Below are 21,662 nucleotides of genomic sequence, written 5' to 3' on the forward strand. Positions count from 1 at the left end.
GGCAGCGGAGGCGTCGGGGGGAGCGGAGCCGTCGGGGGGAGCGGAGGCGTCGGGAGGAGCGGAGGCGTCGGGGGCAGCGGAGGCGTCGGGGGGAGCGGAGCCGTCGGGGGCAGCGGAGGCGTCGGGGGCAGCGGAGCCGTCGGGGGGAGCGGAGCCGTCGGGGGCAGCGGAGCCGTCGGGGGGAGCGGAGCCGTCGGGGGCAGCGGAGGCGTCGGGGGCAGCGGAGGCGTCGGGGGGAGCGGAGGCGTCGGGGGGGCAGCGGAGGCGTCGGGGGGAGCGGAGCCGTCGGGGGCAGCGGAGCCGTCGGGGGGGCAGCGGAGGCGTCGGGGGGGCAGCGGAGGCGTCGGGGGGGAGCGGAGCCGTCGGGGGCAGCGGAGCCGTCGGGGGGAGCGGAGGCGTCGGGGGCAGCGGAGCCGTCGGGGGCAGCGGAGGCGTCGGGGGGGCAGCGGAGGCGTCGGGGGCAGCGGAGCCGTCGGGGGCAGCGGAGCCGTCGGGGGGAGCGGAGGCGTCGGGGGCAGCGGAGGCGTCGGGGGGAGCGGAGCCGTCGGGGGGGCAGCGGAGGCGTCGGGGGGAGCGGAGCCGTCGGGGGGAGCGGAGGCGTCGGGGGGAGCGGAGGCGTCGGGGGGGCAGCAGAGCCGTCGGGGGGAGCGGAGCCGTCGGGGGGAGCGGAGGCGTCGGGGGGGCAGCGGAGGCGTCGGGGGCAGCGGAGGCGTCGGGGGGGCAGCGGAGGCGTCGGGGGCAGCGGAGGCGTCGGGAGGAGCGGAGGCGTCGGGGGGAGCGGAGCCGTCGGGGGGAGCGGAGGCGTCGGGGGCAGCGGAGGCGTCGGGGGCAGCGGAGCCGTCGGGGGGAGCGGAGGCGTCGGGGGCAGCGGAGGCGTCGGGGGCAGCGGAGGCGTCGGGAGGAGCGGAGCCGTCGGGGGCAGCGGAGGCGTCGGGGGGAGCGGAGGCGTCGGGAGGAGCGGAGCCGTCGGGGGGAGCGGAGGCGTCGGGGGGAGCGGAGGCGTCGGGGGGCAGCGGAGGCGTCGGGGGGAGCGGAGGCGTCGGGGGCAGCGGAGGCGTCGGGGGGAGCGGAGGCGTCGGGGGCAGCGGAGGCGTCGGGGGGAGCGGAGGCGTCGGGGGGAGCGGAGGCGTCGGGGGGGCAGCGGAGGCGTCGGGGGGGCAGCGGAGGCGTCGGGGGCAGCGGAGGCGTCGGGGGCAGCGGAGCCGTCGGGGGGAGCAGGGCCGTCGGGGGGAGCGGAGCCGTCGGGGGCAGCGGAGGCGTCGGGGGCAGCGGAGCCGTCGGGGGGAGCGGAGGCGTCGGGAGGAGCGGAGCCGTCGGGGGGAGCGGAGGCGTCGGGGGGAGCGGAGGCGTCGGGGGGGCAGCGGAGGCGTCGGGGGGAGCGGAGCCGTCGGGGGCAGCGGAGCCGTCGGGGGGGCAGCGGAGCCGTCGGGGGGAGCGGAGGCGTCGGGGGGAGCGGAGCCGTCGGGGGGAGCGGAGCCGTCGGGGGCAGCGGAGCCGTCGGGGGGGCAGCGGAGCCGTCGGGGGGAGCGGAGGCGTCGGGGGGAGCGGAGCCGTCGGGGGGGCAGCGGAGCCGTCGGGGGGAGCGGAGCCGTCGGGGGGAGCGGAGGCGTCGGGGGGAGCGGAGCCGTCGGGGGGGCAGCGGAGGCGTCGGGGGGAGCGGAGGCGTCGGGGGGAGCGGAGCCGTCGGGGGGAGCGGAGCCGTCGGGAGGAGCGGAGCCGTCGGGGGGAGCGGAGGCGTCGGGGGGGCAGCGGAGGCGTCGGGGAGAGCGGAGCCGTCGGGGGGAGCGGAGGCGTCGGGGGGAGCGGAGCCGTCGGGGGGAGCGGAGGCGTCGGGGGCAGCGGAGGCGTCGGGGGGAGCGGAGGCGTCGGGGGGAGCGGAGCCGTCGGGAGGAGCGGAGCCGTCGGGGGGAGCGGAGGCGTCGGGGGGGCAGCGGAGGCGTCGGGGAGAGCGGAGCCGTCGGGGGGAGCGGAGGCGTCAGGGAGAGCGGAGGCGTCGGGAGGAGCGGAGCCGTCGGGGGGAGCGGAGGCGTCGGGGGGAGCGGAGCCGTCGGGGGGAGCGGAGGCGTCGGGGGGAGCGGAGGCGTCGGGGGCAGCGGGGCCGTCGGGGGGAGCGGAGCCGTCGGGGGGAGCGGAGGCGTCGGGGGGAGCGGAGCCGTCGGGGGGAGCGGAGCCGTCGGGGGCAGCGGAGGCGTCGGGGGGAGCGGAGGCGTCGGGGGGGCAGCGGAGCCGTCGGGGGGAGTGGAGGCGTCGGGAGGAGCGGAGCCGTCGGGGGGAGCGGAGGCGTCGGGGGGAGCGGAGGCGTCGGGGGGGCAGCAGAGCCGTCGGGGGGAGCGGAGGCGTCGGGGGGGCAGCGGAGGCGTCGGGGGGGAGCGGAGCCGTCGGGGGGAGCGGAGGCGTCGGGGGCAGCGGAGCCGTCGGGGGGGCAGCGGAGGCGTCGGGGGCAGCGGAGGCGTCGGGGGGAGCGGAGCCGTCGGGGGGAGCGGAGGCGTCGGGAGGAGCGGAGCCGTCGGGGGGAGCGGAGGCGTCGGGGGGAGCGGAGCCGTCGGGGGGAGCGGAGGCGTCGGCGAGAGCGGAGCCGTCGGGGGGAGCGGAGGCGTCAGGGAGAGCGGAGGCGTCGGGAGGAGCGGAGCCGTCGGGGGGAGCGGAGGCGTCGGGGGGAGCGGAGGCGTCGGGGGCAGCGGAGCCGTCGGGGGGAGCGGAGGCGTCGGGGGAAGCGGAGGCGTCGGGGGGGCAGCAGAGCCGTCGGGGGGAGCGGAGCCGTCGGGGGCAGCGGAGGCGTCGGGGGGAGCGGAGGCGTCGGGGGGAGCGGAGCCGTCGGGGGGAGCGGAGGCGTCGGGGGCAGCGGAGGCGTCGGGGGGAGCGGAGGCGTCGGGGGCAGCGGAGGCGTCGGGGGGAGCGGAGCCGTCGGGGGGAGCGGAGCCGTCGGGGGGAGCGGAGGCGTCGGGGGCAGCGGAGGCGTCGGGGGCAGCGGAGCCGTCGGGGGGAGCAGAGCCGTCGGGGGCAGCGGAGCCGTCGGGGGGAGCGGAGCCGTCGGGGGCAGCGGAGGCGTCGGGGGCAGCGGAGGCGTCGGGGGGAGCGGAGGCGTCGGGGGGGCAGCGGAGGCGTCGGGGGGAGCGGAGCCGTCGGGGGCAGCGGAGCCGTCGGGGGGGCAGCGGAGGCGTCGGGGGGGCAGCGGAGGCGTCGGGGGGGAGCGGAGCCGTCGGGGGCAGCGGAGCCGTCGGGGGGAGCGGAGGCGTCGGGGGCAGCGGAGCCGTCGGGGGCAGCGGAGGCGTCGGGGGGGCAGCGGAGGCGTCGGGGGCAGCGGAGCCGTCGGGGGCAGCGGAGCCGTCGGGGGGAGCGGAGGCGTCGGGGGCAGCGGAGGCGTCGGGGGGAGCGGAGCCGTCGGGGGGGCAGCGGAGGCGTCGGGGGGAGCGGAGCCGTCGGGGGGAGCGGAGGCGTCGGGGGGAGCGGAGGCGTCGGGGGCAGCGGAGCCGTCGGGGGGAGCGGAGGCGTCGGGGGGAGCGGAGGCGTCGGGGGGGCAGCAGAGCCGTCGGGGGGAGCGGAGCCGTCGGGGGGAGCGGAGGCGTCGGGAGGAGCGGAGCCGTCGGGGGGAGCGGAGGCGTCGGGGGGAGTGGAGGCGTCGGGGGCAGCGGAGCCGTCGGGGGCAGCGGAGCCGTCGGGGGCAGCGGAGGCGTCGGGGGGAGCGGAGGCGTCGGGGGCAGCGGAGGCGTCGGGGGGCAGCGGAGCCGTCGGGGGCAGCGGAGGCGTCGGGGGCAGCGGAGCCGTCGGGGGGAGCGGAGCCGTCGGGGGGAGCGGAGGCGTCGGGGGCAGCGGAGGCGTCGGGGGCAGCGGAGCCGTCGGGGGGAGCGGAGGCGTCGGGGGCAGCGGAGGCGTCGGGGGGAGTGGAGGCGTCGGGGGCAGCGGAGGCGTCGGGGGGAGCGGAGCCGTCGGGGGGGCAGCGGAGGCGTCGGGGGCAGCGGAGGCGTCGGGAGGAGCGGAGCCGTCGGGGGCAGCGGAGCCGTCGGGGGCAGCGGAGCCGTCGGGGGCAGCGGAGGCGTCGGGGGCAGCGGAGCCGTCGGGGGGAGCGGAGCCGTCGGGGGCAGCGGAGCCGTCGGGGGCAGCGGAGCCGTCGGGGGCAGCGGAGGCGTCGGGGGCAGCGGAGGCGTCGGGGGGAGCGGAGGCGTCGGGAGGAGCGGAGCCGTCGGGGGCAGCGGAGCCGTCGGGGGGAGCGGAGGCGTCGGGGGCAGCGGAGCCGTCGGGGGGAGCGGAGGCGTCGGGGGGAGCGGAGCCGTCGTGGGGAGCGGAGGCGTCGGGGGCAGCGGAGCCGTCGGGGGCAGCGGAGGCGTCGGGGGGAGCGGAGGCGTCGGGGGGAGCGGAGGCATCAGGGGGAGCGGAGCCGTCGGGGGGAGCGGAGGCGTCGGGGGGAGCGGAGCCGTCGGGGGGAGCGGAGGCGTCGGGGGGGAGCGGAGGCGTCGGGGGCAGCGGAGGCGTCGGGGGCAGCGGAGGCGTCGGGGGGAGCGGAGGCGTCGGGGGGAGCGGAGGCATCGGGGGGAGCGGAGCCGTCGGGGGGAGCGGAGGCGTCGGGGGGAGCGGAGCCGTCGGGGGGAGCGGAGGCGTCGGGGAGAGCGGAGCCGTCGGGGGGAGCGGAGGCGTCGGGGGGAGCGGAGCCGTCGGGGGGGCAGCGGAGGCGTCGGGGGCAGCGGAGGCGTCGGGGGGAGCAGAGGCGTCGGGGGGGCAGCGGAGCCGTCGGGGGGAGCGGAGGCGTCGGGGGGAGCGGAGCCGTCGGGGGGGCAGCGGAGCCGTCGGGGGGAGCGGAGGCGTCGGGGGGGAGCGGAGGCGTCGGGGGGAGCGGAGGCGTCGGGGGGGCAGCGGAGGCGTCGGGGGCAGCGGAGGCGTCGGGGGGAGCGGAGCCGTCGGGGGGAGCGGAGGCGTCGGGGAGAGCGGAGCCGTCGGCGGGAGCGGAGGCGTCGGGGGGAGCGGAGCCGTCGGGGGGAGCGGAGGCGTCGGGGGGAGCGGAGCCGTCGGGGGGAGCGGAGGCGTCGGGGGGAGCGGAGGCGTCGGGGGCAGCGGAGCCGTCGGGGGGAGCGGAGGCGTCGGGGGCAGCGGAGGCGTCGGGGGCAGCGGAGGCGTCGGGGGGCAGCGGAGCCGTCGGGGGGAGCGGAGGCGTCGGGGGGAGCGGAGGCGTCGGGGGGAGCGGAGCCGTCGGGGGGAGCGGAGGCGTCGGGGGGAGCGGAGGCGTCGGGGGGAGCGGAGCCGTCGGGGGGAGCGGAGGCGTCGGGGGCAGCGGAGGCGTCGGGGGGAGCGGAGGCGTCGGGGGGGCAGCGGAGCCGTCGGGGGCAGCGGAGGCGTCGGGGGCAGCGGAGCCGTCGGGGGGGCAGCGGAGGCGTCGGGGGCAGCGGAGCCGTCGGGGGGAGCGGAGGCGTCGGGAGGAGCGGAGCCGTCGGGGGGGCAGCGGAGGCGTCGGGGGCAGCGGAGCCGTCGGGGGGAGCGGAGCCGTCGGGGGGAGCGGAGGCGTCGGGGGGAGCGGAGCCGTCGGGGGGAGCGGAGCCGTCGGGGGGAGCGGAGCCGTCGGGGGCAGCGGAGGCGTCGGGGGCAGCGGAGGCGTCGGGAGGAGCGGAGGCGTCGGGGGCAGCGGAGCCGTCGGGGGGGCAGCGGAGGCGTCGGGGGCAGCGGAGCCGTCGGGGGGAGCGGAGCCGTCGGGGGGAGCGGAGGCGTCGGGAGGAGCGGAGCCGTCGGGGGGAGCGGAGCCGTCGGGGGCAGCGGAGGCGTCGGGGGCAGCGGAGGCGTCGGGAGGAGCGGAGGCGTCGGGGGGAGCGGAGGCGTCGGGAGGAGCGGAGCCGTCGGGGGCAGCGGAGGCGTCGGGGGCAGCGGAGGCGTCGGGGGAGCGGAGGCGTCGGGGGCAGCGGAGGCGTCGGGGGGAGCGGAGGCGTCGGGAGGAGCGGAGCCGTCGGGGGGAGCGGAGCCGTCGGGGGGAGCGGGGCCGTCGGGGGGAGCGGAGGCGTCGGGGGGAGCGGGGCCGTCGGGGGGAGCGGAGGCGTCGGGGGGAGCAGGGCCGTCGGGGGGAGCGGAGGCGTCGGGGGGAGCAGGGCCGTTGGGGGGAGCGGAGGCGTCGGGGGGAGCGGGGCCGTCGGGGGGAGCGGAGGCGTCGGGGGCAGCGGAGGCGTCGGGGGGAGCAGGGCCGTCGGGGGGAGCGGAGGCATCAGGGGGGCAGCGGAGGTGTCGGGGGGAGCGGAGGCGTCGGGGGGGCAGCAGAGCCGTCGGGGGGGCAGCGGAGCCGTTGGGGGCAGCGGAGGTGTCGGGGGAAGCGGAGGCATCGGGGGGGCAGCGGAGCCATCGGGGGGCAGCGGAGCCGTCGGGGGGAGCAGAGCCATCGGGGGAGCAGAGCCATCAGGGGAGTAGAGCCTCACACACCTTGCACAGCCGGCCTCGCACGCCCCACTCCCCTCGCACGCCCCACTCCCCTCGCACGCCTCCCCTCGCACGCCTTGCCCCGAGGAAGGCCGTCCTAGCTGCTCGGACAGGGTTTGAACCCGCCCACGACCGCCCGCGCCTGGGCTCTCCCGTGGCCTCTCGCCGGGGCATTTTTGGCCCCGGGGACGAACGAGGCGCCCCGGCTGCTTCGCCGCCCGCGCCCTCCGTGTTCGCGTCTCCCCGCGTCCGCCTGCGCTCCGTCCCTGCCGCGCTCGTTATCGGCAGGGAGACGTCGGCCGAGGAGGAGCGCGCGGGGCCGACGCACGGAGCCAGCCGCAGCGGGGAGGTCGACGTATGAAATTTATTAGGAAAACCAAAACCGACCCCAAAAAAGAAAAATACATATATATATAGAGAGAGAGGATTCCTCCTGGGCTTGCCCTCGGCGGCGCCGGGCAAGGGAGGAACCCGAACAACCGGTGTCGTAAGAAGAGGAGACAGAAAAGCTGGAGAAGGTTGCACGCGCCGGCCGGCCGCGTCCATCCCTACGGCCCGCGGGCGCTTTACAGTATCTACAGGCGCTATGTACAGGCGGGACGGGGCAGCGCCAGGGGAGCACGAGCCCCCCACCGCGCGCACCGCCGGCCGCGGCGCCCGCCGCCGGCAAACGGCGCGGGAAAGTTCCCGCGGTGCCGCCGACCTGGACCCGACGGCTCGTCCGGCCCGCCGCTCGCTATGGGTGCCTCCGTCCCCGCACGTTCCCGCGGCGTCGAGGCCGCTCCGGACCGCCGGAGGAGGGTTGGTCTTCACTGGCTTTGTCCTATTGGGGTGGGGTGGGGGGGAAGGTTTGGTTTCGTTTTGTTTTTCCTGCCTTTGGGAGCTGCGGTTCCTTCCCGCTTGGCTCTTGGCTGTCGTGCCCTCGGCGTCGTGCTGCGGCCGCCCTCGGAGCCGGGGGGCAGCAGCCCCGCGCGGAGCCGTCGCCAGCCGCCGCGCTGCGCGGGGTCGGGCGAAGCAGCTCTCTAAAGGCAACTCAAGAGTAGGTAAGGCAAAATGAACAGAGTTTTTTGTTTTCTTTTTTGTTGTTGTTGTTTTTTTCTTTTTTTCCCCCGGTTAGCATCTTGGCTTTGGAGTCTCCCGTTGCTTACGCACACGCACACGCACACGCACACGCCAGGACACGCTACGGGCACTCGGAGAAACACACAGCTTGTGGCTTAGAAAGGAAAAGGAGAGAGGAGCCGACCCCTCTCCGTAGCCCAGATTCGGGAGAGATTCACACGGGCGCCCAAGCCGAGCAGGACGCAGCCATCCCACGGGGGAACCTGCCCCGGGAATCGACGGTTTTGACCTGTTTCCACCCCGGATTTCGGGATGCCGCCTTGCCCGGCTTTGCAGCCCTGCGAATTCACACGCTCGTAGCTCCGCTCTGGCCTTGCAGCAAGGCGGCGGCGACCCGCTCCCGCCGCTGCCCGCTGCTGCCCGCTGCCCGCTCCCGCTCCCTCGGCTCCGTTTCAGTAAACACGGCTGCGCCGAGCTGCTTGCGGGACCTTGCCCTGTGCGGGGCCCCAGTCGCGACCCCATGGGTGGCTTTGGCTGAGATCACGCAGACCCATGATTTTGGATGGTGCCAAGCAAATGGTTTGAGGGAACCTTTGGGGCTGCTTGCTGGGATGTCATCAGCAAAGCCCCAGGGCTGCAGGGACCGTGGGCGGCTGGCGGAGTCCAGGCACGGCAGTCGGTGGGATTGTGGGTGGCCGGCAGGGTCCATACATGGTGGTCAATAGGGCTGGAGGGACCATGAGTGGCTGGCAGGGTCCATGCGTGGTGGTCAGTAAGGCTGGAGGGACTGTGGGTGACCAGCAGGGTCCATGCATGGTGGTCAGTAGGGCTGGAGGGACCATGGGTGGCCAGCAGGGTCCATGCATGGTGGTCAGTAGGGCTGGAGGGACTGTGATCACCAGCAGGGTCCATGCATGGTGGTCAGTAGGGCTGGAGGGACTGCAGGCAGCTGGTGGAGACTGTGCACAGTGGTTGGTAGTGCTGGAGTGATATGACCGCACGTGGCCAGCAGGGTCCGTGCACAGTGGTCAGTAGCGCTGGACGGATATGAGTGCCTGGTGGGGTCTGTGCACAGCCACCAGGAGAGCCAAAGGGACCATAGGTGGCTGGTGAGGTCCATGCATGGTGGTCAGTGATGCTGGTGGGACCATGGGTGGCTGACAGGATCCATGCATGGTGGTCAGTAGGGCTGGAGGGACCATGGGTGGCCAGCAGGGTCCATGCATGGTGGTCAGTAGGGCTGAAGGGATATGGGTGGCCAGCAGGGTCCATCCATGGTAGTCAGTAGGGCTGGAGGGACTGCAGGCAGCTGGTGGAGACTGTGCACAGTGGTTGGTAGGGCTGGAGGGACTGCATGTGGCCGGCAGGGTCCATGTATGGTGGTCAGTAGGACTGGAGGGATATGAGTGCCTGGAGGGGTCTGTGCATGCCCACCACGAGAGTCAGAGGGACCATAGGTGGCTGGTGAGGTCCATGCATGGTGGTCAGTAGGGCTGGAGGGACCATAGGTGCCCAGCAGGGTCCATGCATGGTGGTCAGTAGGGCTGGAGGGACCGTAGGTGGCCAGCAGGGTCCATGCATGGTGGTCAGTGATGCCAGAGGGATACGAGCGGCCGGCGGCGTCCGTGCGCAGCGGTCAGCGGGGCTGGAGGGAGCGCAGGTGGCCGGCAGGGTCTGTGCACGGCGGTCGGTGGGGCAGGCGGCGTCGGGAAGCCACTGCGAGCTCGGGAGCTGCGGGGACGTGCTGACGGCTGGTGGGACCGGGCACCGCGCGGCGCCGCAGCTCTGGGCGCGCAGCGGGGACCGGCCGGAGCCCGCTGGCCGCCCCCGGCCGGACCCTGCCCTCCCGTGCATGCAAAGATCATGTCGGCATGGCTTCCCTGGGGCAAATCACAGCCCAACAGCCCCGGGCGTCCCCCCCCCTAAACCCTCGCGGCCCCCGGTCCGAGGGGCTGCAACGCAGCGGCTTGGTGCACCTCGGCTTAGGCGCGAGCCGGGGTGATGGGCGTCTTCGCCGCGGCCTCGCCGCCTCCCCCTCGGCCGGCCAGGACCTGCCCTGCCGCGCCGGGATGCCGGCCGTGCCGACCGGCCCTGGGACCGTCCCGTCTCCTAATTTCAGGGGACGACCGGCTGGGAAACGGAGGCAAACGCTACTTCCGAGCCCCGGCAGGAACGGAGCGCGCCGGAGGCAAGCCGAGGAGAGCCGTCCCCGCCGGCAGCCCCGCGCGCCACCCGGCACCGGACTCGCGTGGAGGACCCGCAGCCTTAAGGCAGTTTAAAGCACATATCCCCCCTCCCCAAACCCCACGTATGCCCTAAAGACACCCAGGCTGGGAGCCGGGGCTCCGCGAGACACGGCGCAGAGCAGTCCGAGAAGAGCGACCGCCGTCAGGTGCAGGAGCGACCTGGATAATTCAGCTCTGGGATGATGGTGGTGGAGGGAGGGGGGGACAGGGTGTCCTGCGGCGGGCAAGGGGCAAGGGGCACCAGCGGCGGGTGCTGGGGGTGCGCAGCGTGAAGCCCTCGCCCGATAAATAAGGGGTTCCCCCAATGCACCGTCTCCGTGTGCCGGAGCGGGAGAAAAGGGTGAAAAAGCGCCGGGGGGTCGGGGCTCGTCCTGCACCTCGCCGTTTGCTCCCGCCGCCGCCGCCGTGTCCCCCCCATCCCGACCCTCACTCGGCCCCGGATTCAGGGTGCCCCTCGGCATCCAGGCAGCCGTTCAGCTGGGTCCCCGGACCGCCCGGGGCCTGCGGGTCGTACTCCTCGTCCAGGAAGTCCAGGGAGTTGTTGCTGGGCAAGCCCCGGATGGTGAATTTGTGGGACACCTTGGTCCACTGCTCCCGGTTGCTGGCCACCCTCTCGTAGAGCTCGGCGGCCTTGGGGAAGAGGTCCTGCAGCAGCCTGCGGGACGGGCGCCCCGTCAGCCGCGCGGCGCGGGACCAGGCTGGCGAGGCCGCGGACCGCTGGGAGAGGGTGCCCCCACCCCGGTGCCTGCAACCCCACGGAGAGGGCCGCGGGGCCAGCACGGCCCTGGGGGCTCATACGTGTGGGGTCGGCACCGGGGAAGGAGGACAGCGGGGCAAAGGCAGGGCGGGATGGCCCCCGCGCGGCCGCGGCAGCACCCCCTGCACCCACCCTGCTGCGGCACCCACCCTCCTGCAGCATCCCTTGCACCCACCCTGCTGCGGTGCACCCACCCTCCTGCAGCATCCTTTGCACCCACCTTCCTGCTGCAGCACCTACCCTGCAGCACCACCCCTTGCACCCAACCTCCTGCAGGGAACCCACGCTGCTACAGCACCGCTTGCACCCACCCTCCTGCAGTGCACCCATGCTCCTGCAGCACTCACCCTGCTGCAGCACTCACCCTGCTGCAGCACTGCTTGCACCCACCCTCCTGCAGTGCACCCAGCCTGCTGCAACACCCAGCCTGCTGCAGCACCCACCCTGCTACAGCACCCCTTGCACCCACCCTCCTGCAGTGCACCCAGCCTGCTGCAACACCCAGCCTGCTGCAGCACCCACCCTGCTGCAGCACCCCTTGCACCCACCCTCCTGCAGTGCACCCAGCCTGCTGCAACACCCAGCCTGCTGCAGCACCCACCCTGCTACAGCACCCCTTGCACCCACCCTCCTGCAGTGCACCCAGCCTGCTGCAACACCCAGCCTGCTGCAGCACCTACCCTGCTGCAGCACCCACCCTGCTGCAGCACCCACCCTGCTGCAGCACCCCTTGCACCCACCCTCCTGCAGTGCCCACCCTGCTACAGCACCCTTTGTACTCATCCTGCTGCAGTGTACCCACACTGCTACAGCACCCCTTGTACTCACACTGCTGCAGCACCCACCCTCCTGCAGTGCACCCACACTGCTGCAGCACCCCTTGCACCCACCCTCTTGCAGCATCCAGCCTGCTACAGCACCCCTTGCACCCACCCTCCTGCAGTGCATCCAGCCTGCTACAGCACCCAGCCTGCTGCAGCACCCACCCTCCTGCAGTACACCCAGCCTGCTGCAACACTCAGCCTGCTGCAGCACCCACCCTGCTGCAGCACCCCTTGCACCCACCCTCCTGCAGTGCACCCAGCCTGCTGCAGCACCCCTTGCACCCACCCTGCTGCAGCACCCACCCAGCTGCAGCACCCCTTGTACACACACTGCTGTAGCACCCATGCTGCTGTGGCACCCTCACACCCGCACTGCTGCTGCAGCACCCCTTGCACCCACGTTGCTGCAGGCACCCGAAAAGACCCAAAACCCAGGGGCAGGAGGGAGCCGTGCTGGGTGCCCAGGAGCACGCCGAGGAGCCCAGGGCTGGCGCGAGAGGGCATGGGACGCATGGGCACAGTGTAGGAGCCCCCCATCGGGGTCAGCCACCGCCGGGCACTCACTTGTAGATCGGCATGGCGATGTGCTCCATGAAGCTGATCTGCAGCTCGGGGATGTAGGCTTTCTCCCGGTCCATCATCTCCAGCGGGCGGTTGCCCATGGCTTTCTCCTGCGTTGCCGGCACGGGGTGGGGGTCAGCACCCTCTGAGCCCAGCCTGCATCCGCACCCACCCCCCCCATCTACATCCCTCGGGATGCACCGAGCACCCCAACGCTGCAGCTGTAGACCAGCCCCGCGCTGAGCCGGTCAGCGGAGACCCCTCAGGCCACCGGGGCGCTTTGCTACGTACCAGATCTCCCTGGGAGAAGAACTCCTTGTAGATGAGCTCCTGCAAGGGGGGGACCATCAGCATCGGGGGCTGCTGCGCGCCACACCGTCCCGCCGTGGGGACGTGCAGACCCGACGGGGGGAAGCAGGGCAGCCCGTGGCGGGCGCTGGCCCGTGCACGACGGGGAGAGCCAGTCCGCCCCACGGAGTGGCACTCACCGCGATCTTCCTGGTGGTCTTCCAGCCCTTGGTCTGGTCCGAGAGGTCACAGGACGTCATGAGCAGGCACAGCAGCAGGCTGTGGTGCTGCTTGTTCTTGGGATCGTAGCCGACTGCAGGGCAAGGAGAGGGGACAGCCTGCTTGAGGGAAGGGGTCCAGTGGCCCGCTCTGCCCCTCACCACCTGCACAAGGGCTTTGGGGACAGCCAGGACCTGCCGTGCCAATTCCCAGCCCACGAGGATGGCGGAGACCCTGAGGAGGCGGCAGCGATGCTCGCCACACCCCTGGGTGCTCACGGTCCAACTTCACCTTCTGCCATTTTCTGGAGGTCCTTGAAGATCCGCAGGTGGTGGGCCAGGTCCGTGGCCAGGATGATGTCCCTCATGAGGTCCAGCATGCGCTGGTAGTCCTGCAGGGGCAGAGAGCACGGCCGGCGTCACCGGCTCGGCGCCTCCGCCAGCCCTGGGAGCCCGCTGCCCCGCGCCGGGTGGGAAGCAGAGCCGGAGCAGGGGACACACCAGCGCTCAGGGCTGCACCCATGTCCCCGCCGGGGGTCCGTTCGGGCACCCAGCTGCGCAGACCGGAGCAAAGTGGCTACAAAAGCGCTCGGCTTTTGCACGGCATTAGGTGCCGCGCGGGTGATGCAGCCGAGGCGCCCTGGCGGCCGGCTCACCTTGCGGGAGAAGTGGTCGAAGATGTTGCAGCCCTGGCTGTTGAGGATGGCGATGGCCTGGGCGAAGTGGTGCCTCTGCGGGAGAAACGGGGCTGTGGGAGCCGGCGGCGGTGTGGGACGCGGCTGGAGCCGCGGCCGCCCACCGCCCCGCTGGGGCGAGCCGAGCAAGCGGGGTTGATGCCCTTCCTGCCCTCACCTCCATGACGGAGCCCTCCGAGCTGTAGAGCGCCGCCAGGACGGATTTCTGCAAGGCAGAGCGGCCGGCGTCAGCGCGCGGCCCTGCCCCGACGTCCCCCTCGCCCAGGTGGACGTCCGCCCCGGCCATCCTGTCCCCAAGCTCGTGGTGTCCCCTCCCTTCTTGCAACCACGACTCACCGAAGCCACCTGGAAGGAGTTGTTGGTGCCTCTGTGGTCCAGGTCGTGGCACATGCAGGAGATGAACAGGGCGAAGATCTCGATGTCTCTGGTGGGTAGAAGGAGAGAGGTCTGAGCGGGGGCCGCAGCAGGGGAGCGCGCGCCTGGGACCTGCTGCGGCACGGGGCTGAGGATGAGGACGGGAGGCCTTACTCCAGGTAGTTGACCAGCTCGAGGTTCTTGTAGAGCAGGTAGCAGAAGTGGGAGACGGAAAAGGCGTGCATCCAGTTGTGGTACGGCGGGTCACGGTAGCCCTTCTTCACCATCAGGCAGAACCTGGCCGCGGCAGGGCTGACAGTGAGGAGGGCGCCCGGGGACCCACAGGCACGTCCCCTTGGTGTCCCCCAGGGTGCGTGGGCCTCCCTGGCTGGCCAAGGTGTAGCACACCCAGTATTCGGGGGAAACTGAGGCACAGAGCAACAGGACATGCTCAAGACTGTCCAGTAAGTCAGTAGCAGAGCAAGGAAGGGAACCTGGATGTCCTCATTCCCTCTAGTGCCTCAGGGACATACACCATGAGGAGCAACCATGCCACAAGGGACCAAGCCACCGGCCTAGCCTGGGGACAACTCTGGTATGGCAGGTCCCCAAGACCCCAACCTAGGTGCAGAGCTGGCTGCAGCTTGGTCCCCAGAGCCCTCACCCACAGCCCCGACCTCTTTGCAGCCCTCCTGCCCCACAGCCCAGCGCAGCGGATGACATGCCCACCACCTGGTCCCCATCCCGCAGGCATCCCAGCCAGCCGGTCCCCATGCAGCGCCGCTGGGGCCACCCACCGGGTGAGCGTCTGGCGGTCCATCTTGTAGGTGTTGATGAAGTTCATGTCCTGCAGCATGCTCAGGATGGCCTGCAGAGGGGATGGCGTGCGCAGCGCTGATGACTCAGGGGCGAAGGATCCCCCCGTGCCTCTGCCCAGCAGGCAGGTGGCTGGCCCCGCTGAGTCCCCGTTGCTGCAGCTCCCCCAGCACCCCGCTCCTCGTGCCACCCAGGATGGGATAGGTGACTTGACCATGGGCATGCAGGGGGGCTGTGGCAGAGCTGGGCGCCCCTCGTCGCCCAGCCCCGTGCCACCAGCGCTCACCATGGAAGTGTCGTCCTCGGGGAGCGAGCGCGGCGTGTAGGTGAAGCTGGCGAAGTTGGGGTCGATGGTTGACACGGGCTGGATGCCCTCGCTGAGCAGTTTGGTGTATTCATCGTCCGAGACCTGCGGGACAGGGCAAGAGCCTTCACCAGCATCCCACAGAGCCACTCCTGGGTGACTTCAGCCCCAAAACCTTCCTTTGGGTTTTGGCTGGTTCAAGGCTGACCCCAAGAGCCCTGGTCACTTAGTGTCCACCTACATCCCCTGAGATGCACCCATCCCTCGGGTGGAGCACAAGCCTGCTCGCCAGCTCGCATAGGAGCTGCTTGCCCACCCCACCGGGTCCCAGTCCCTGTGCCGGTCCCGGTCCTGGCCCACTGCAGCGGTGGCTCACCTTCATGTGGTACATCATCATCTCGTTGGCCAGGTGGCTGCGGTACTGCGCCTCGTTCACCTTCTTGTAGAGCAGAGACTGCCGGGGCGGGAGTGAGGTGTGAGCATGGCCGGGAGTGAGGCCGGCCCGCTGGAGCCCCTTCCGGAGACGGGCTCTCCTCTCCCCATCACTCACCCACGATGGAGACGGGCTCTCCTCTCCCCATCACCTGCCCAGGTGGGAGCAGAGGGGAGCTGGGGGCCTCCCCAGCACTTACGTGGGCAATGCTGATGCCGCAGTAGATGGAGAAGGCAGTGGCCAGATCCTCGTCGAACTTGCTAAACCAGGGCCCATTGATCTTGTTGACCAGCTCAGCCACACCAATGACCTCTGGGAGTAGAGTGGGACAGTCAGAGGAGCCACCCTGGCCACCAAGCCCCTGCGCAGCAACCCAGCCAGGGCCAAACGCCACCCTGGCCCCATCTCACCCTGGCTCTCGTTCTTGATGGGGAAGCAGAGGATGTTCCTGGTGCGGAAGCCGGTGCTGTCGTCCACGCCACGGTAGAAGAGCGGGTGGGAGTAGGCATCCTTGATGTTGAGGATCTTGCCAGTGGTGGCCACGTGCCCGGCAATGCCCTGGTCCGCGGGGATGCGGATCTCGTAGCTCTGCAGAGAGCAGGAGGCACCTCGCTCAGCGCAGCCCCTCACGGGTCAGGAGCCCACCCCAAATGCCCGGCCTCTGCGTCACCCCGCATCTCGTCCTTGGAGCCCCCCATGCCCGGCTCACCTCATCGTCCACCACGCCACCGTCGAACACCTTGGCCACGAGCTCGTGGCTTAGTCGGTCCAGCAGGAACACGGAGCATCTGCAAGAGAAGCCATGGTTACCGGCAGCGCGCCGGGTCCCGGCCCTTGGCCCCGCCGCAACGCCCGGCCTCGAGTACCCCCTCCCCGCAACACCCCTGCTGGGACCCACTCACATCTCGGCGTTGCTGAGGTTTCGGGCTTCCGTGATGATCTCCTGGAGCAGAACGGACACGTCGTCTGTGGCGGGGAGAAAAGCCATCAGCAGCGGGGCCCGGGGTGTGCGCTGAGCGGTGCTGGGGCTCTGCGCTACAGAGCTGCAGGCAGGGAGCCTCCGGCACCAGGCCAGCTGCTGCTAGAGTCACCCGGCCCACACATGTGATGAAGTGGCGGGTTCTTGGAGCACGCGCGCCCACATAGATGAGTGTATTTGTAAGCACATGCAATGCTGTGCATGCACACGAGCGTGCGCGTGGACGTGCATGCATGCACTCGTGCGTGTGTTTGCGCCCCCCACCCATGACCAGCCCCAGGATGAGCTTTCCCCCGGGCTGGAGGCAGGCGACAGGTTGTGGCCCCGGGATGCCCCGAGAGACAGCAGGGGACAGGGTGACCTGACTGTGGCTGTCAGGCTGTCGGGCCAGGACAGACGCCTGCAGGGAGGCACCGGCCCCATGCGCCGTGCACAGCACCCCGTGCCCACGGCACCGCTCGGACCGAGCCACCTACCCAAGTGCGTGAACAGGTTCTTCGCCACCTGCAGCAGGGCCTGGTGGGGACAGAGGGGACACCGTGAGCAACCAGCAAGGCCGGGGACCCAAGAGGTGGGAGACGGCCCCACTCGGGCCCTTCTGTGACAGCCTGGGAGAGGTCCATGCCAGGGCACCCACAGGGCTCTGCCGGCAGACGGCAGCTGGTCTGCGGACCCAGGCGTCCGGGTTCCCATGCTGCATGCCAGCCCCCTTCATTGCTGGAAGGGGGACAGGGCTGACCTAGAGGAGCTGATGGAGCTGGGAACCGCGGTGACATCCCTGCTGCTGCCAGCACCACCTTAGCAGGGAGGGCACCCATGGGTGCCTGGTGTGGGATGGAGCTGGAGGGGAGGGCGGCCAGGGCACCCATTTCGGCTCGGCTCTCACCTGGCACTCGCACTTGAGCTTCTGCTCCTTCTGGAAGGCCAGCGTGCTGGTGAGCACCGTGGAGGTGTAGCAGAAGCAGTGCTGGATCTTGTGCTCGTCCGCCTCTGTGTAGCTGCGGGGTGAGCGCCGGCTCAGCGTGGGTGCCCGTGCGGCGCCCCGGGTCCAGACCCACAGCGCCAGCCCCCCGCGCGCCCCCCCGCTCACCTCTCGCCACCCAGCTTGTTGAAGGCGCAGGCCAGGGCCACCACCTGCGCGGTGGCCCGGCTGGTGACGGGGACGCAGAGCATGGAGGTAACCTCGAAGCCCAGCATGTTGTTCAGTTGCTTGTGCTCCTCCTGCAGGGAGAAGGGCAAGCGGAGCTGCGGGGTGCCATGCCATGGGGTGCTGGGGCTATGGGGTGCCAGGAACCATGGTGTGCCAGGGTCATGGGGTGTCAGGGCCATGGGGTTCCAGGACCATGGGGCACTGGGGCCACGGGGCATTGGGGTTGTGGGGTGCCAGGGCCATGGGGTGCTGGGGCTATGAAGAGCTGGGGTCATGGGGTGCTGGAGCTGTGGGGTGCTGGGGCCATGGGATGCCGGAGCCATGAAGCACTGGGGCTGTGGGGTGCTGGGGTTGTGGGGCACCAGGGCCATGGGGTGCTCGGACCGTGGGGTGCTGGGGTTGTTTGGTGCCAGGATCATGGGGTGCTGGGGCCACGGGGTGCTGGGGGCTGTAGGGCATCCGGGCCATGGGGTGATGGGACCACAGGGCACTGGGGCCATGGGGAATTGGGGTTATGGGGTCATGGGGTGCTAGGGCTGTAGGGTGGCGGGGCTGCCAGGCCCTGGGGCTGTGGGGTGGTGGGGCCATCGACTGCCAGGGCTATGGGGTGCTGGCACCAGGGGCTGTCAGGACTGGGGGGTGCTGGGGTCACGGGGTGTTGGCGCTGTGAGGTCCTGGGGCCATGGGGTGCTGGTGCTGTGGGGTGTCAGGGTGGTGGGGTGCTGGGACCCTGGGGTGTCGTGGCTGTGGGGTGGTGGGGTTGTGGGGTGTCAGAGCTATGGGGTGATGGGAACATGTGGTGTTGGGGAGGTGGGGTGCTGGGGCCATGGGGTGGTGGGGTCCTGGGGTCCTGGGGTGTTGGGGCCATGGGGTCCTGGGGTGTCAGGGTGGTGGGTTTGTGGGGTGTCAGAGCTATGGGGTAACAGGACCATGCGGTGTTGGGGTGGTGGGGTGGTGGGGCCATGGGGTGGTGGGGTGGTGGGGCCCTGGGGTGTCAGGGCTGTGGGGTGCTGGGGTGTCAGGGCTGTGGGGTGCTGGGACCGTGGGGTGGTGGGGTGCTGGGTCTCTGGGGTGTTGGGGCAGTGGGGTTGTGGGGTGTTGGGGCCATGAGGTGTGGGGCAGTGGGGTGCTGGAGTCCTTGGGTGCTGGGGCCCTGGGGTGTCGGGGCGATGGGGTGCTGGGGTGTTGGGGCAGTGGGGTGCTGGGGCCGTGGGGTGTTGCGGCGGTGGGTCCCTGGGGTGTTGGGGTGGTGGGATGCTGGCGTGTCAGGGCTGTGGGGTGCTGGGGCCCTGGGGTGTTGGGGTGGTAGGGTGCTGGGGCCGTGGGGTGTCGGGGCGGTGGGTCCCTGAGGTGTTGGGGTGGGGGGGTGCTGGGGTGTCGGGGCTGTGGGGTGCTGGGGCCATGGGGTGTTGGGGCAGTGGGTCCCTGGGGTGTCGGGGCGGTAGGGTGCTGGGGTGTCAGGGCTGTGGGGTGCTGGGGCCGTGGGGTGTTAGGGCGGTGGGGTGCTGGGGCCGTGGGGTGTCGGGGCAGTGGGTCCTTGGGGTGCTGGGGCCGTGGGGTATCGGGGCAGTGGGTCCCTGGGGTGTCAGGGCGGTGGGGTGCTGGGGCCGTGGGGTGTCGGGGCGGTGGGTCCCTGAGGTGTTGGGGTGGGGGGGTGCTGGGGTGTCGGGGCTGTGGGGTGCTGGGGCCATGGGGTGTTGGGGCAGTGGGTCCCTGGGGTGTCGGGGCGGTAGGGTGCTGGGGTGTCAGGGCTGTGGGGTGCTGGGGCCGTGGGGTGTTAGGGCGGTGGGGTGCTGGGGCCGTGGGGTGTCAGGGCAGTGGGTCCCTGGGGTGCTGGGGCCATGGGGTGTCGGGGCGGTGGGTCCCTGGGGTGTCGGGGCGGTGGGGTGCTGGGGCCGTGGGGTGTCGGGGCGGTGGGTCCCTGGGGTGTCAGGGCGGTGGGATGCTGGGGCCATGGGGTGCCGGGGCGGTGGGTCCCTGGGGTGTCGTGGCGGTGGGTCCCTGGGGTGCTGGGGCCGTGGGGTGTCGGGGCGGTGGGTCCCTGGGGTGTCAGGGCGGTGGGATGCTGGGGCCATGGGGTGTCGGGGCGGTGGGTCCCTGGGGTGTCAGGGCAGTGGGTCCCTGGGGTGCTGGGGCCGTGGGGTGTTGGGGCGGTGGGGTCCTTGGGGTGCTGGGGCCGTGGGGTATCGGGGCAGTGGGTCCCTGGGGTGTCGGGGCGGTGGGGTGCTGGGGCCATGGGGTGTCGGGGCGGTGGGTCCCTGGGGTGTCAGGGCGGTGGGATGCTGGGGCCATGGGGTGCTGGGGCGGCGGTGGGTCCCTGGGGTGTCGGGGCAGTGGGTCCCTAGGGTGCTGGGGCCGTGGGGTGTCGGGGCGGTGGGTCTCTGGGGTGTCAGGGCGGTGGGATGCTGGGGCCATGGGGTATCGGGGCGGTGGGTGCCTGGGGTGTCAGGGCGGTGGGATGCTGGGGCCGTGGGGTGTCGGGGCGGTGGGTCCCTGGGGTGTCAGGGCGGTGGGATGCTGGGGCCATGGGGTGTCGGGGCGGTGGGTCCCTGGGGTGTCAGGGCGGTGGGGTGCAGCGCGGGCTGCGCTGGCCGGGCAGCGGGACCGGCGAGGACGCCGCGAGGGCGCCCAGCCCCGCTGCACAGCCAGGGCTGGATGCTGCCCCGGAGCTGGGAAACCTGCAGCTTTCGGGGAAGCCCCGGGGCGCCGTGGGGAGGCGGAGGGCGCCGTGGGCCCCGTGCGGGGCGGCGGGCCGGGCAGGGGGCAGCTGCGGCCGCGGGGGCGCCGGCACCCACCAGGCTGATGTCCCGCAGGGTGATGGGCTCCTTGTCCTCCACCACTTGGCCCAGGCGCCCGAAGGTGAGCTGCGGGCGCAGAGGAGCCGGCTGAGCGGCGGCCGCCCCCCGCGGCGGGCAGGGGGCACCCGGCCGCGCGGGGCGACCCCGCAGCTGGCAGCCCCCCCCGGGCCCAGGTGGCCCAGCGGCTGCTGACCCGCCTTCGCCCCCGACCCTCCCCGTGGCGTCGCGGCGCTGCGAGGACGTACGGAAAAGCTGATCTCCTCCTCGAGGACGCGCTCGCCCACCACCTGCGAGAGCCGGGGCGGGGTGGGGGGGGGACGTGAGCGGCACGGCCCCCTCCCCGGGCGCGTGCCCCCCACCCCGCCGCCCCGGCCCCGCACTTCCCACCTGGCAGAAGAGCTGGTGGTTGTCCTCGGAGACGAGCAGGAGGCAGCAGCACAGCGACTGGGTCTCCTGCTTCAGCTGCGGGCAGAGGCGCAGCGGTCAGCGCGAGCCGGCGCGCCGCCCCCGCGACCCCCCCACAGGCCCTTAGGAGCGTCCTGCCCATCCTCCGCCTGACTTGCGCGGGGCGTGGAGAGCTCCCTCCTGGCTGAACCCGTTAACTCTGGAGACTACTGATGGTTAGGGCAAGCCTGTTCACTCTGGACACTACTGATGATTGCGTAGAGAATGCTAGAGAGCAGGAGGAGGACCCACGAGGTCAGGATAACTGGGTTCTGTTTCTGTTTCTAGGTGGGCAGCGTTAGGGTGAGGTTGTCAACACTGGAGACTACTGACGGTTAGGGCAAGGCTGTTCACTCTGGACGCTACTGATGGCTATGCAGCTGATGCTGGAGAGTTTTCTCCGCTCCCTGAGATTTTCTTTTTAATAAAATGGAGATTCTAGGTGTTCTCCAGACAACGTCGTGTCCCGGTGCAAGCCACCCCCCGACCCTGGACGGCCCCTGCAGAGCCTCTGAGAGGCCGGGAGCTCCAGGAGGAGCCCCGGCTGCCCGCGGCGGGCAGGGACAGGGCCAGCGAGGCGCTCGGGCGAGGAGCCAGAGCTACTCACGTAGTTGATGACCTTGAGCTGGAGCGAGGCGGCGTCCAGGTCGTACAGCTCGCCTGCGGGAGGGGCGAGGGGGGCGGTGAGCGCGGGACCCCTCCGGCGCCCGCCGCCCCGGGTACCCCGCCGCCGCCGGCCTCACCGCAGAGCTGCAGGATCTTGCAGTCCAGCTGGCTGTAGCTGCTGTTCGCCGCCCTCTCGGGTTTGGCCAGGGAGTTTTGGGAGGAGCTGGTGGACAGGCTGACCTGGGGCCAGGGCTGCAGCTTCTGCAGCGCCCGCACGCGCCGGCACGCCACCAGGCTCTGCAAGGCACGAGGGACGGGGCGGCCCCGCCGTCACGCAGGCGGCAGCAGGCAAGGACGGGGATGGGGCGGGGGGGGCACCGAGCGGGCGCTGGCATCACTCACGTGTCTCTCCAGCACCCGCAGGTTGTGCTCGTCCGCCTCGCTCAGGGGGCCGCAGTGCACCTGGGGTAGGGGCGCGCCGTGAGGGCCCAGGCGTCCGGGCCCTGCCGCCCGCTCTCTGCCCCCTCCCCAGCCCTGCCCCGGCCTGTGCCCTCCTTCCCTCGACCCTGCGGGGTCCCGCCGCCCGGGGTGGCCGTGGCAAGGGCCCCGTTTCCCCCGTCCCGGCGCTCACCAGGAGGACGGCCACCACGGCCCCGCCGTCCTCGTCCACCAGCGGCACGACGAGCACTGCGAGCCGAGAGAGCGGGGGCAGCCGTCAGCGGGGGGGGGGGTCTGCTCCC

General features: G+C 72.6%; 1 protein-coding gene across 2 annotated transcripts in view; it reads right to left on the reverse strand.

Annotated features, from left to right (window-relative positions):
* Positions 1-6,737: 6,737 nt before the first annotated feature.
* Positions 6,738-21,662, reverse strand: part of PDE2A (phosphodiesterase 2A) — a 67,555-nt gene continuing 52,630 nt past the window's right edge. For both annotated transcript variants that reach the window (XM_068930845.1, XM_068930844.1), the window contains 26 exons: positions 21,554-21,609; positions 21,325-21,384; positions 21,060-21,219; positions 20,924-20,976; positions 20,260-20,334; positions 20,118-20,159; positions 19,870-19,938; positions 17,015-17,145; positions 16,811-16,922; positions 16,401-16,440; positions 15,848-15,911; positions 15,655-15,733; positions 15,356-15,533; positions 15,145-15,257; positions 14,889-14,966; positions 14,495-14,617; positions 14,190-14,260; positions 13,567-13,689; positions 13,375-13,462; positions 13,196-13,243; positions 13,000-13,074; positions 12,636-12,735; positions 12,326-12,438; positions 12,129-12,167; positions 11,841-11,947; positions 6,738-10,350 (listed from right to left, as the gene is read on the reverse strand). In XM_068930845.1, coding sequence (XP_068786946.1) covers positions 10,122-10,350; positions 11,841-11,947; positions 12,129-12,167; positions 12,326-12,438; positions 12,636-12,735; positions 13,000-13,074; positions 13,196-13,243; positions 13,375-13,462; positions 13,567-13,689; positions 14,190-14,260; positions 14,495-14,617; positions 14,889-14,966; positions 15,145-15,257; positions 15,356-15,533; positions 15,655-15,733; positions 15,848-15,911; positions 16,401-16,440; positions 16,811-16,922; positions 17,015-17,145; positions 19,870-19,938; positions 20,118-20,159; positions 20,260-20,334; positions 20,924-20,976; positions 21,060-21,219; positions 21,325-21,384; positions 21,554-21,609 — 2,426 coding nt within the window. In that variant the 3' untranslated portion in view covers positions 6,738-10,121. The remainder of the gene's footprint in view (positions 10,351-11,840; positions 11,948-12,128; positions 12,168-12,325; positions 12,439-12,635; positions 12,736-12,999; positions 13,075-13,195; positions 13,244-13,374; positions 13,463-13,566; positions 13,690-14,189; positions 14,261-14,494; positions 14,618-14,888; positions 14,967-15,144; positions 15,258-15,355; positions 15,534-15,654; positions 15,734-15,847; positions 15,912-16,400; positions 16,441-16,810; positions 16,923-17,014; positions 17,146-19,869; positions 19,939-20,117; positions 20,160-20,259; positions 20,335-20,923; positions 20,977-21,059; positions 21,220-21,324; positions 21,385-21,553; positions 21,610-21,662) is intronic.

The sequence above is a fragment of the Struthio camelus genome, chromosome 1, assembly GCF_040807025.1.
Source record: "Struthio camelus isolate bStrCam1 chromosome 1, bStrCam1.hap1, whole genome shotgun sequence".
Classification (NCBI taxonomy): Eukaryota; Metazoa; Chordata; class Aves; order Struthioniformes; family Struthionidae; genus Struthio; species Struthio camelus.